The sequence below is a fragment of the Barbus barbus genome (assembly GCF_936440315.1).
Source record: "Barbus barbus genome assembly, chromosome: 2".
Classification (NCBI taxonomy): Eukaryota; Metazoa; Chordata; class Actinopteri; order Cypriniformes; family Cyprinidae; genus Barbus; species Barbus barbus.
This window is the reverse complement of record NC_136730.1, coordinates 12648473-12662829: the sequence shown is the minus strand read 5'-3', so window position 1 is coordinate 12662829 and position 14357 is coordinate 12648473. Positions and strand designations below refer to the sequence as shown.

Here is a 14357-nt window from a genome sequence, read left to right as displayed (position 1 = left end):
GGAGGTTAATCAGTCTCTGGTCAGAACTAACAAGCAGGCTGTTACTCGACGGGGGAAGGGAAGCTAGCTAACGTTACAACATACATAACATTATAATTATTATAATAGTGCAATAAAAATATAAAACAAACTCTTCTAATCCAGCGACATCGAGACTTTAGTCGCCAGGAGTGCGGAGGTGAGTTTATATGCGGGTGTTATCAGTTTAATCAGCTGTGATCTGTTAGCCAACTTGACATGAATAAAACCTGTTGTTGTATTTGATCGCTTAGCCAACAGCTTAAAGCTTGCCTTAAACTCACCGAACAATTATTAATGTGTCTGTACGGGAGCAGATAGCCGTTAGTTTGGAAGACGAGTAACGTAAGTTAGCTGTTAGCAAGCTAATAGCGAGATAATTAAGGGAGCTGGAAAAGTAAACAGTGGTGAATTACTAGTTAATTTTTTACTATATTGCTTGTTAGTTTACAGTGTGTGTTTATGTCTACTAGATCAAAAAAACATATGCTAACGTTAGCTGTTAAAACTAACGTTACAGTTTATGTCTTCGGGGAAGTATGTGATGTTAATACATTTGAAAGAGTCTCATATATTGAGAGCAGTCGCTGCAAATGAGTGCTGATTCAGCTTCTTTTTTTTTTTTTAAACACGTGTAAAATAAAATAAAAATGACTGAGAAATTAATCGTTTAAAACAAGTTCACAAAAACGGATCCACTTCAGAAATTCGTTTGAAACGAACTGTTCAAATGAACCGATTCGCGAAAACGAATCGGTTCGTGATGTACGTGGGCGTGGCTTGCAGGACGCGACCAATAGCGCTTCAGTGGGCGTGTACGTAACCCGTTCTATTATTACTCGATGTGTTTTACGATGCCCAGCTTTCATTTAAACAGCTAGCGACGTTACGCACAAGATAAACAGAGGTGCTCACTTTAAACCATTAACCAGGTAAGGAAGGCAAACGTATGGATATATAGGCGACATACTACCATGAAATCTGCTTTTAGTCGGCGTTGCCATTGTTATTACACGATTGCTTAAACAAAGGACAGTGTAAATAGTGCAAGTTACCGTGGAAACCTGATTATCTTAGTGCTAGGATCCAGCTGCTGTGAGTTCTAGTTGTAGTCAGTCGGTTTAATTGATAATGAAACAAACTCCTTGTGATTTAAGAGGAGTGTAGGTGTACTTTACTTCTATTTCTTTGTCCTAAACAGTGACATGTCACAGATGTTACCTTAAAAGACTACTAGAGTATTGTGTGAAGATGTGATCTGGTTATTTATTAAGGGAACTGTTAACACTTTTACCACACAAGCACTTCTTTATCTTTATCCCATTGTGATTGTATTTTCCCCATAAGTTAAAAGACACTGTCAACCCTAACAGCAATGCCATATAAAGCACTCCAGTTTCCAAATGGATTCTGGAACCTAATAGAACAAAAGCAGTCATTTGTACTGCAGAGCATTTTGTTTTCTTTTTCGCAAAAGACTGATTTTATTATAAAAAAGCTGGTATATGGGGTGAAAAGATCACTCCGTATATGAAGAGTGTTAAATAATTATATTGCAGCAGTAAATATGTATCATGCATTCAATTCAAACCTGTTGTTATGTAGTCACATTTGCTTCTGACCACAGTAATCCAATTACAAAGAAATTTGATCCTGGCTTTAATTGAATGTGGTTGGATCACCTGAGACAGATGTCAGTTTCAGGTGTGAACGAGAGAATTTTCTGACCTTAGGTCCACTTCTCCGTTCCCTCTGTAAAGTACAAGTAAAGCCTCGTTGTTTAAAATGTGGGACCCCAAAGTTGAATACTTAAGCTTAGCAGTTTGTTCATATCGAACCTAAAGCTTGAGCAGTATTCTGCATGCTTTCCTTTGTTTTTGATCTCTATTGTGCAGTTCTCTGCTGTATTTGTTAAATGCATTTGATTTGTTTTTCTCAATGTAGGAAATCCCCCATCAACTTGGGGATTTATCTCAAACATAAGACCCTAGAAGTTCTTTCCTAAAATTACCATCACATCTTTTTATTCAAACAGACTTCAGCAGATTTCAAAACAAATAGTTATTCTTATTTAATAATGTTGTGATGCTTAAATTGACTCTAACCAATAAGTAATCATATCAAAGCATTAATTTACAAAATATTCCAAATTAAGATGCATAATTTCCATTTATTTTCATTATTTTGTCAATTATTTTTGGTGTCTGTGGTGTTTGTCAAGGTGTTCTGTAATGGTCATTGTGTTGTAGGTTTGTGGCATATGTTCTTGGTCTTTCTTGGCCAGTGTCCTTCGTATATCTCCAACAAGAGCAACAGGATCACTGAGTGACTTATCTGAGCTGTTCTGTATCTGATCCAGTGCAAGGCCTGTCACAGGGCAACACATGTGAGCACAGCGGCTTACTGTACATTAGCCAGACAGTGTATGTTTGTGTGCACATCCGTTTTGATAAGTATCTGAAGAAACTTTGAGTTTTTAACAATCACATCAGAATTACGCACTTTCTCTTTCTCATCAGCACTTGGGCCATCTTAAACCTGTTTGAAAGTTGATTTAAAGCTGTTCTTTGGCTTGAACATTAACCACAAACACTGATATGTTGAAGCATTGTGTTTGGATTCACTCTTTGGAGTGTTTATGTAATGATAAAGTCAACATGGAAGCAGTACTGACTGTATTTTTTCTTGCTGTATTGTTCCTGGTGTTGGGGCAGGCCTAATGGTTAGAGAGTTGGACTTGTAACCCGAAAGTGGCTGGTTTGGGTACCGGTAGGAAATGTAGGTGGAGGGAGTGAATGAACAGTGCTCACTTCCACCCTCAAAACTTATGACTTGAGTGCCCTTGAGCAAACCTAACCCCCAATTGCTCCCCGCAGCAAAAAAAATGGCTGCCCACTGCTTTGTGTGTGTTCACTACTCACTGCTGTGTGTGGACCTAGATGGGTGAAATGCAGAAACTGTGTATTTAAGAACATCATTGAAATCATGGTATAATTTTAATAAAATTACAAATTAAATGGCATTTGTAATTTGTTTGTAGTATTTCTTGTCTGTCTGCCTGTTATTCCATCTATGCATCATTCTATCTTTCTGTCTGTCATTCCATGTGCATCGTTCTGTCTTTCTGTCATTATGTTGTTCCATCTATCCATCGTTTTATCTTGGCTATATATGTCTATATCCAGCATTCTATCTTTCTGTTGTTCTCTGTCTGTGTGTCGTTCCATCTGTCTTTCTGTCTTATATCTGTCTGTCCTTCCACCTATCCATCATCCATAGTGTCTGTCTGCATATAAGTCTGTCTGTAATTGCCCTATTCTCCCATCTTTCAGCACAGCGAGGACGCTTGATTTACTGTATGAATGTGAGACAGCCGCACAGGTAGTCTGAGAGAGACAGACTCTTACAGACAGGTGCAGAGAGACAGTTAGAACATGTCAGAGGAAGATCAGATAAGTGTCTTATTCACTCAAACATCTGCACAAAGCCTAATTCAGCCGTACACTCAGTAGTCAAAGCACAGATCGTAGACTCAGAGCTCTTTTAAGGTGAAACGGACCACTGGTTCTCATCTCATCTCATGCATGCATTTAGGTTTATTATTAAGCCTCTAAATTTTTTTAATGGTGATCTCTCTCTCTCTCTCTCTCTCTCTCTCTCTCTCTCTCTCTCTCTCTCTCTCCGTTCTGTCCACAGGAGAGGGATATGGCTCAGGAGACCAATCAGACACGAGTGCTCTGTTCCAATGGTTGTGGGTTTTACGGGAACCCGCGTAATAACGGCATGTGCTCGGTGTGCTACAAAGACTCCTTACAGCGACAGAACAACAGCGGCAGGTCCAGCGATCCAGGTCAGTCAGATGTATCGCAGAAAGACCCATTTCAAACTCTTCTGTGTTGGCAAGTACTATTTTACCATCAGAATTTAACGGTATTTGATCACATCAGGAGATGGTGTTGATTGGTTTTTAATGTCAACCCAAAATGTTGTGCATAGATTCTTTTACTTTGTTAATGTAACATTTGTGAGTTAGCTTTGCAAATGGGTTACGAAATTAAGAGGGGGTTGTGATTAAAAGGTAGGTCTTTTCAAAGGTGGAGGAAGTAATTAAGTTTTCATGATGGACTGTAAAGACACTTTTGAAATATGCTTATCGTGAATCATTTATGATAAGATCAGAATCATATTTTTAAGAAAGTAAAAATGGACGATAATGGCAAGATGTTGGTAGTTTAATTGCTGCTCGATTTCATGCTACATTTCAGAAGTTTAAGTTCGGTACATGTTTATAATATTTTTGAAAGGTCTCTTGTGCTCATCAAGGCTGCATTTATTTGATCAATAATACAGTAAAACTTGTAATTGTTTGAATTATTATTACAGTTTAAGATAACTTTTTATTTTAATATATTTTAAAATGCAATTTATTCCTGTGATCAAAGCTGAATTTTCAGCATCATTACTTCTGTCTTCAGTGTCACTTGATCCTTCAGAAATCAGTCTAATATCCTGATTGCTCAAGAAACCTTTATTATTATTATTATTATTATTATTAATGTTGAAAACCGTTGTGATGCTTTATATTTTTGTGGAAACCCTGGTACTTTTTTTTTTTTTTTTTTTTTTTCTGTCAAACGATTAAATAAAGTAGTGAAACTTACCCAAAGTAAAGGCTTAAACATCTAAAAAAATACACATTTAAGGGGTTACTCTTTTGGTGAAAGTTTTTAGACCGCTTTCAAAATGGCTGCCAGACAGAGTCAACGCACATCTCAGTGTATAATGATCTGATTGGCTTGAAATTATAGGAGCTATATAGTAACAAAACAAGTCAATTGATTAAGATATCAAGTAGGATGATACATTATTTTTTGTTTTTATAATCTGATCTCAAAAATGGAAGTGTGCTTAATGGGTACGTTTACCCTAATTTAATTATTCTCAACATCATTTAACCACTGGAAACTTGTCTGCTGGTTCCATCATGCCTGGTTTGGACACAGTAGTGTTATACTTAAACGTCTCAAAAAACAAACTCTCACTTGTTCTGTTACTTTTATCAGCTTCTGAAGAATAAGGAGAGCTTAAAGTGGAAGTGTTGACATTTTGGGTTTCCTGCTCTTTCATTGCCTGCAGTGTCTTCCAGCCTTAGCAGTAAAGGAGAATCTATGACTGTACCATCGACGTCACAGCATGAACCAAACCGGTACAACATCTTCCTCTTTACCACCCTTTCATCATTTCTCATAACAGTTGCTTAAGTCATTTCAATTTCATAGGATGTAGTTTGTTTGTGCAACTCTTATTTCAAAAGGGTAAGAAAAGGTCCCTTTCTTATTGAAGAGAACCTGTTTTAGAACTGAGTGGTTTGACTGTACATGCGGTAGAAGTGTGTCAGCAGATTCTGCATTGCCATTTATGTAACAATAGATATATTTGTATGACTATCAGTGGGCAGTTTTACTGTTGTTGTTATTTTGTGTAAAACCCAGGTATTACATATATTACATAAGGTCAAGCTGTTTTTGTGCTGATGGCAGACTTCATTTATGAATAGTTTTTTTATTGATTTTTCATCCAATAAGTTTTTCTTTTTGTTGTTTTTTTTTTTTTAAAGCAGTAAGGTACTACTGTAGTTTTTATAAATATTTTGAATTAGACTTATTTTTAGGTTTTGCATTTTCAATTTAATTTTAGATAGTTTTGGTAATTGTTTTTTTTTCTTTCTTTTTTTTTTGTCCGTCTTGTTTTTAATTTCAGTTTTAGTTATTTTAGTACTTTTGTTAAACCAAATAAAAATGAGAAATGTTGCCGTGGGAGCTAGCTGAAATGAACCCAATTTTAATGGTTATTAATATTTTGTAGTGTATTTAAAGGGGTCATATGATGCGATTTCAAGTTTTCCTTTCTCTTTGGAGTGTTACAAGCTGTTATTCTTTATAAGTTAAGACTTGTCCACGCCCCCCTAAAACGGCTCATTTAAACACACCCCCACGTCACGATGTGGAAATATTTGAGTAATGCCGCCCAAATGTTCACGCAAAGAGAGAAGGTGTGGTTTCAGGAACCGCAGTAGTGTTGATGCAGCCATGTCAGGGAGACGCTGTGTGTTTCTAGGCGAAAGCAAAAGCACTTTATTTGGCCTTCTGAAAGTAGATGCATTTAGGAATCATTGGTAAAGATTTGTTTACAACACAACAGCACAACCAAGATGTTCGAATCTGTGCAACGCATTTTATAGACGACAGTTTCGTCAACCTAGGAGAGTACACGGCTGGCTGTCCACGAAGGCTATTTCTAAAAAAGAGAAAAAAAAGGTAAATTCCAACTTTGCTATGACAATCTGGCGCTTCTGAATCAACGACTATACGTCTGTTTTGTTATTAGTTCAAGTATTTGCTATTGGCTGTTCAAATGCGTAGTTTTGTGCGTAACGTGTCGTGTGTGTGTGAGGGGAACAGGGTCACATCACAGCAGAGTGTACTGAAAATACATACGAGCATCATCACCGTGTCTGTCATGCGACTGTACCCCTTTCGGGCTAGAACGGATAAAACTAACTTGAAAGCTGAAGCTCGTGATTTATGTAAAGGGGCGTTACATTTCCGACTCGTGCTTGTGGTATTCGGCCAATCGCAATGCACTGGGTCAGTTGGCCAATCAGAGCAGGCTGCACTTGTTGGAAGGAGGGGCTTTGTAGAAAATGATGCGTTTGAGAGAGGCGGGGCATAGAGGACATACAATAATGTACAGTATTTGAAAAATGTGTTTTTTGAACATTAAAGCATGTCAACATATTCTTTTACACCAAATACACAAAATAATGATCTTTAAAATAGCATCATATGACCCCTTTAATCTATTGGTTTATCCGCAAATAGGCATTACAGCATGGTTATTAAATGTATGAACAATTTCTCATTTACTTTCCAGCAGTGATATAAAATTACTCGTACTGTGATATAAGGTTTATAACACCCACTTCTAAGTTTTACACAACTGGTAGGTATTTTCACTTTGTTACACAACAATGTTTTCTCATCATCCTCTCCAGTCAGTGTTTTTCAACGCCAACACCAGCAGCAGTTACACATAAAGAAGGTGCTTCAGCAGCAGCTCAATCAGGCCTGAAAACACCAGGTACGTTCCCTTTTTCACTTTGACCCATTTATTATGACATCCCCCCCTGTTCCAAAACCAGACACTGAGCAGATTACCATGGCACAAAAAGAGACAAACGCTCTGTCAAACTCCATAGAAAGAGCCAGACATCATCTTCCAAATGCGTCTGATTGTTTGCTTTGAGAGCAAGCCAATAAGTGCTCAGTTTACTTGATACATTTGATTAAAGCCCTGTTTTCTTTTTCCAGGGCTTAACTGGCTTACATTAGTATGTCTACTGATTTTACTGATCATAAGGCTCTTGTTTGTTAATTAGGTAGATTTGTTTATAAGAGATTAATGATAAAGGTTATTAACAAATGTTGATTGAAACCCGTTTAGTCATATTGCTTTATTTTCTCTCAATAATGAGCTTTACTCAACTAGCATAAATTTACAGGCAAAAGCAATTTGTTTTTATAAATGTTTATTAATTTATAAAAATATTTTCCATGCATACTGTATAACATTGTATATAATATTATACTACCAGAAGTTTGGGGTCAGTATTAAAAAATAATAATAATGATACTTTTATTCAGATTATATATTTAATTAATTATTTTATTCGTTTAATCAAAAAGTGATTCGTAAAGACTTAAATTGTTACAAGAGATTTCTGTTTTGAGTAAATTCTGTTCTTTTTTTTTTTTTCTTTTTTTTATTCATTAAAGAATCCTGAAAAAAGTTAAGCATATTAAGCAGCACAACTCTTTCAAACACTGATAATAAATCAGCATATTAGAATGATTTCTGAAGGATCATGTGACTCTGAAGACTGGAGCAATGATGCTGAAAATTCAGCTTTGCATCACAGAAATAAATTATACTTTCAAGTATCTATCCATATTATTTTTATGTTTAATGTGTCTGGCTTCCGGTCTCATTCACTTCCAGCTGTTTTTAGGTGTACAAAACTGCTCATTTTGCTGCTTGGTATTGCAAATTGGTGTGTCTTACCATATTATTTTAGTGCATTATCTTAATTATGAACACACTGGCTTGTAGTGCAAACAGTTTTACCGTTTACTGCATGTTGTTGTTATTCTTGTTATTTCCCTATAGCGGCTAATGAACTGCAAGTCTCGCACATTCACAGAAAAGGGCTTACTTCCACATTGAAAAACAAGGTGGATATTAAAACCATGGTTAGAAAACCATTATTTTAAATTGTAGTCCTATTACATGATATTACTGATTTTAGTGTATTTTTGATTAAATTAATACAGGCTTGGTGAGCATAAGCGACATCTTTAAACAAAAAAAGTAAAAAATCTTACTGATCCCAAACTTTTGAACTGTCTTGTATGTATTTATGTATGTGTATATATATATATATATATATATATATATATATATATATATATATATATATATATACACACATACACACAGTGGCTTGCAAAAGTATTCGGCCCCCTTGAACTTTTCCACATTTTGTCACATTACAGCCACAAACATGAATCAATTTTATTGGAATTCCACGTGAAAGACCAATACAAAGTGGTGTACACGTGAGAAGTGGAACGAAAATCATACATGATTCCAAACATTTTTTACAAATAAATAACTGAAAAGTGGTGTGTGCGTAATTATTCAGCCCCCTGAGTCAATACTTTGTAGAACCACCTTTTGCTGCAATTACAGCTGCCAGTCTTTTAGAGTATGTCTCTACCAGCTTTGCACATCTAGAGACTGAAATCCTTGCCCATTCTTCTTTGCAAAACAGCTCCAGCTCAGTCAGATTAGATGGACAGCGTTTGTGAACAGCAGTTTTCAGATCTTGCCACAGATTCTCGATTGGATTTAGATCTGGACTTTGACTGGGCCATTCTAACACATGGATACGTTTTGTTTTAAACCATTCCATTGTTGCCCTGGCTTTATGTTTAGGGTCGTTGTCCTGCTGGAAGGTGAACCTCCGCCCCAGTCTCAAGTCTTTTGCAGACTCCAAGAGGTTTTCTTCCAAGATTGCCCTGTATTTGGCTCCATCCATCTTCCCATCAACTCTGACCAGCTTCCCTGTCCCTGCTGAAGAGAAGGACCCCCAGAGCATGATGCTGCCACCACCATATTTGACAGTGGGGATGGTGTGTTCAGAGTGATGTGCAGTGTTAGTTTTGCATTTTGGCCAAAAAGTTCCATTTTGGTCTCATCTGACCAGAGCACCTTCTTCCACATGTTTGCTGTGTCCCCCACATGGCTTGTGGCAAACTGCAAACGGGACTTCTTATGGTTTTCTGTTAACAATGGCTTTCTTCTTGCCACTCTTCCATAAAGGCCAACTTTGTGCAGTGCACGACTAATAGTTGTCCTATGGACAGATTCCCCCACCTGAGCTGTAGATCTCTGCAGCTCGTCCAGAGTCACCATGGGCCTCTTGGCTGCATTTCTGATCAGTGCTCTCCTTGTTCGGCCTGTGAGTTTAGGCGGACGGCCTTGTCTTGGTAGGTTTACAGTTGTGCCATACTCCTTCCATTTCTGAATGATCGCTTGAACAGTGCTCCGTGGAATGTTCAAGGCTTTGGAAATCTTTTTGTAGCCTAAGCCTGCTTTAAATTTCTCAATAACTTTATCCCTGACCTGTCTGGTGTGTTCTTTGGACTTCATGGTGTTGTTGCTCCCAATATTCTCTTAGACAACCTCTGAAGCCGTCACAGAGCAGCTGTATTTCTACTGACATTAGATTACACACAGGTGCACTCTATTTAGTCATTAGCACTCATCAGGCAATGTCTATGGGCAACTGACTGCACTCAGACCAAAGGGGGCTGAATAATTACGCACACCCCACTTTTGAGTTATTTATTTGTAAAAAATGTTTGGAATCATGTATGATTTTCGTTCCACTTCTCACGTGTACACCACTTTGTATTGGTCTTTCATGTGGAATTCCAATAAAATTGATTCATGTTTGTGGCTGTAATGTGACAAAATGTGGAAAAGTTCAAGGGGGCCGAATACTTTTGCAAGCCACTGTATATATATATCTCTTTCAATAACCATGTCTATTTGTTCTACTTGGTTAATTATCAAAAGTGTTAACTCTCCAAAGTGCACCAGCCTAGTTAATTGCTGGTTTAAAATAATTATAAAATTGACTGTTTGCTTGTATAGAAGAAGTGTCGTGCAGTAAATTGGCGAGAAACATCCAGGAGTCCAAGGCAGGTAGCTCATCAGCGGAGGATTGCATATCGAGAGGAAAGAGGAAGCTTGATGAAACTTGTCAACCCATAGAAAGAGTGTCTGGTGAGTATCAGGATCAGAAAGTTCATCTTTGTCATGCTTGCCACATTTTCTTCAGAATGTTTTGATCAATAATATCCGAGGAAAAGTTTTAGGCTCAAACTGGATACTGCCCAAGAACTTTTGATATATAGAATCCCATTTGAAATGTTCGTGATAGCAGCATTTCTAAATCTTTGACACCTGTATTAAACTCTTAGCCTCAGATGTCTCAGAGCAAACCTCAGATGTAGCAGAGCAATCCAGACCTAAGAAGAACCGCTGCTTCACTTGCCGCAAGAAAGTCGGGCTCACTGGTAAATCACATGCTATACATTAAGCTGTACATATACATACACTAGTCAACATTTGAAGTGGATCAAAACCTTTTATCAAAGTTGTCCTAAAACCAAAATGTGTTCTTGTCTTGGGACAACTTTTAACTTTTTTGATCCACTTCAAATGTTGACTACAGTATACATGCATGCATTACAAAAAGTAACTTCAGCAAGAAATGTTTTGTTTGATTCAACAATGTATTACATGTACTCTTTTGGACCATGAGGGTGAGTAAATGACAATTTTAATTTTTGGGTGGGTGAACTATACCTTTAATAATCTTTATTATTATTACTACTATGGAAATATGAAATTATTTCTTTAAAGGGGTCATATGACGTTGCTAAAAAGAACATGATTTTGTATATTTGGTGTAATGCGTTTATGCGGTTTAAGGTTCAAAAACACATTTTCCACATATTATACATTATTGTTGCTCCTCTGCGTTTCTGACACGCGTCGATTTTTACAAAGCTCATCGTTCTGAGAAGCGAGGTGTGCTCAGATTGGCCAGCTATCCAGTGTGTTGTGATTGGCCGAATACCTCAAGCGTGAGACGGAAATGTTACGCCCCTCACCGTATTGTGATGCCGTGTCCTGGCACGATGACGCAAAAACAATAAAACCCATTCTAAACGAGGCATTTGTTGCATCTAGTGGGAACATAATTACTGATTATAATGACTTATACTGTCTTTTTACGCATTGCATCACGCCGCGTAAACATTACCATGTCTGCATTTGTGATCAGAGAAACAACAAGCATTACTCTACACAGCTCAAAACTCACTTTGAATCGTCAGTGGCAAATTCTTTAAATACGAAAACACTTAAAATACTTACAGGCTGTGAGTCAGAAGCGTCAGACTGTCCTTGCAAAGTTGGAATTGCCCCACTTTATAGAAACATCCTTTGAGCAAGCCAGCATTGTAGGCTACTCTCCCAGGTTCAGGAAATAGTCCTTCGTAAAATGCGCTGCACACACTCTAATATTTGGGTTGTACTGTTCTGGAACAGTGTTGTAAATACAACTTAACCACTGATTTCTAGTTGTGTCCTCTTTTGGAAGCCCAAACAAAGTAGTTTTGCTTTCACGACGAAACGCAGCATCTCCAGGACATGGTGCCGATGACAGCAACAATACTACAGCGAGAATAAAAGTTATGCTTTCTTTCATTACATATACATTTAGGCGGTGTTGTGCAAATCTCCCCACACCGTGACGTAGACCTGTGGGGGCGTGTTTGAACAAGGTGTTTTAGGGGGGCGTGGTCGAGTCTTAACTTTAATAAAGAATATCTCTTTGGTTTTGAGACTTTAGTCTTTGCAACTTCAGGGATCTTATCTATACACAAACAGCTTGTAACACCCCAAAGAGAAAGGAAAACATAAAATCGCATCATATGACCCCTTTAATGAAATGATAGACCTAGTCTAAGTAAGAAACTAAAACTGCCAGTAGATGGTGTTAAATGTTTTAATGATTAAGTCATCGAGTTATTTATTCATTCATTTGATTCGTTCAAATAGCTGATTCATTCTGAGTGTAATAAATGGTTCTCTTTATGAATGGTCCATTGAATCATTAGGCTTGTTCGACTTGAAGCAGCTCATCACCATCAGACTCGTCTGTGTGTGACATCAAAGTACTGTGAGAGCGATCAGAGAGCAGACGGCTCCTTATGCTTTTGAATTGCTCTCGCTCTACTTTGGTCGATCTGATGATGAGCCGCTTCAAATCCAACGCGCCTAATGGTTCACCCAATTCGTTAAAAACGTGCATTAAGAGAATGAAATGCCACTGTGTGTTGCTCAGAGTTTTTTTTTAAAAATTGTCTTATATTTTCGTTGGCAAAATTGAGCAAAAAAGACAACATTGTGTGTAAAATAACACAATATTAACTTATTTATTGAACTGTTTTATAAGATCAGTATCACATTTGCACTTTTGAGATATTGCACTTATTGTTTGTGTGGTACTGCTTAACTATATGATGTAAATATGAGACACAAAATCAAACTGGGCCAATATCTTGAATTTTAGGGACATTCTAACTATGTTCTCTAGGCTCCATCATACAGTGAGTTGTTGCCCTGCCTCATATTTGTCATCAATCAACTTTATGAAATGTCAGATGACCCACATAGGTCTGGGGCGGGGCGTGTGTGTGTATAAAATATTTGTGTAGATTTATTTTATAAATCTTGAGTATATTGTTCTAATTTAGCTTTTGTTTCTATATGACAGGCTTCGACTGCCGGTGCGGACACTTGTTTTGCAGCATCCACCGATACTCAGATGTGCACAACTGTAGTTTTGATTACAAGGCTGATGCAGCAGAGAAGATAAGGAAAGAAAACCCGCTTATCGTTGGGGAGAAAATCAAGAAGATTTGAGTTGAAGTTTGCAAAGATGTTTTTTTTTACCCTCTTTCCCTTGAAACCTTGAATTGTGCATGCTACAATGAAACGCATACGCAAATTTATTTTGTCCCTTTGTTTCATTTTACCTCAAGTTTATTTACTTACAAAATACTGTGGTATGTATACCTTGAAATATTTATATAATTAGTAATTTAAGTTGCATTAATAAATGGGTTTTAGTTCTCACATGCTGAGATGACTCGGGTGACCGTGCATTTCTGGTGATTGAACAAAGCTTGCATGTTAAAGCCATAGCCAGAATTTTTATTTTAGTTTTTTCAATAACGATTGTAAAAAAGAAAATGACATTATTTACTTAATAAAACCTTATCTTTTTTTATATTATCAATTACTGTATTTGCTTCATCCTTGGTTTAAAAAATTAAGAAGTTTATAAGTAATTTCAAATATACAAATTATGTTTGCAACTGCGGTCTCTGGTTTAACAGGTTATTTTGCACTTCATTACAGACTGTGATTTACATTTTCCTCATAGCTCATTTATTAGAGTGAGTGGAAGTTGCGAGCGGTTTTATTTATGTTTGTGTATTCACTGCATTCATTCAATAAAGTTTTACACGTCACACTGTAGTAAGCTCTAGTGACTCAATTTAGCCAAGTAAAAAGTCTCCCTAGTTTGTTTAATGGCATTCTATGTGTGTTTATGCTATTAATGTTAAAATACATCATAAGACCGGCAACAGTGCTGCAATATCTTGCCGTTAGTTTTGCGGTGCACAGTTGTTTAAAGGTACAAATCATTTAAGTGGTTAGCAAACTGATTATACCTTAATTCTTATTATGATACAATACGTGCCTTTCGAGTGCTGTAAATGATCTTTTACATAACCCTGGCTTATATTTATGAACCATGAAACCTTAAAGTAATGCCAGAGGATGTTAGAAATGAAAGAAGAAAAAAGTAATGAGAACATTTTATTCAATGTTGTTTATCAAAATAGGCTCTGTTTGTGTTCTGGAAACGTTAGCTAATTAATAGTTACGAAAAATACACCCTTAAAACGTTAAGACAACATTGTTATTAGATTATAACGACAACAAAAAAATGACTAAAAAATGTTCAAGGGGAGCCTTTCCACCTGAAAATATACTATATAGTAATTCACAGTCTTGGGGGGTAATGCATTACAAGTAGTGCAAGTTACGTAATCCGATTACTTTTTCAAAAG

The 14357-nt window shown here is 36.9% G+C and overlaps 1 protein-coding gene across 7 annotated transcripts; it reads left to right on the top strand.

Moving 5' to 3' along the window:
* Positions 1-13751, top strand: LOC306883023 (AN1-type zinc finger protein 6-like). Of its 7 annotated transcripts, none has more exons than XM_079438073.1 (8): positions 8-178; positions 3351-3566; positions 3715-3868; positions 5155-5224; positions 7073-7158; positions 10297-10428; positions 10626-10721; positions 12992-13751. In XM_079438073.1, exons 3-8 carry the CDS (start codon positions 3724-3726, stop codon positions 13138-13140), a joined length of 678 nt encoding a protein of 225 aa, XP_079294199.1. In that variant the 5' UTR covers positions 8-178; positions 3351-3566; positions 3715-3723; the 3' UTR covers positions 13141-13751. The 7 variants fall into 7 exon arrangements, with proteins under 7 accessions (XP_079294197.1, XP_079294196.1, XP_079294199.1 ...); XM_079438075.1 differs by having other exon boundaries at positions 20-178; positions 3351-3474; XM_079438074.1 differs by lacking the exon at positions 8-178 and adding an exon at positions 825-950 and having other exon boundaries at positions 3351-3474.
* The last annotated feature ends 606 nt before the right edge of the window (positions 13752-14357 follow it).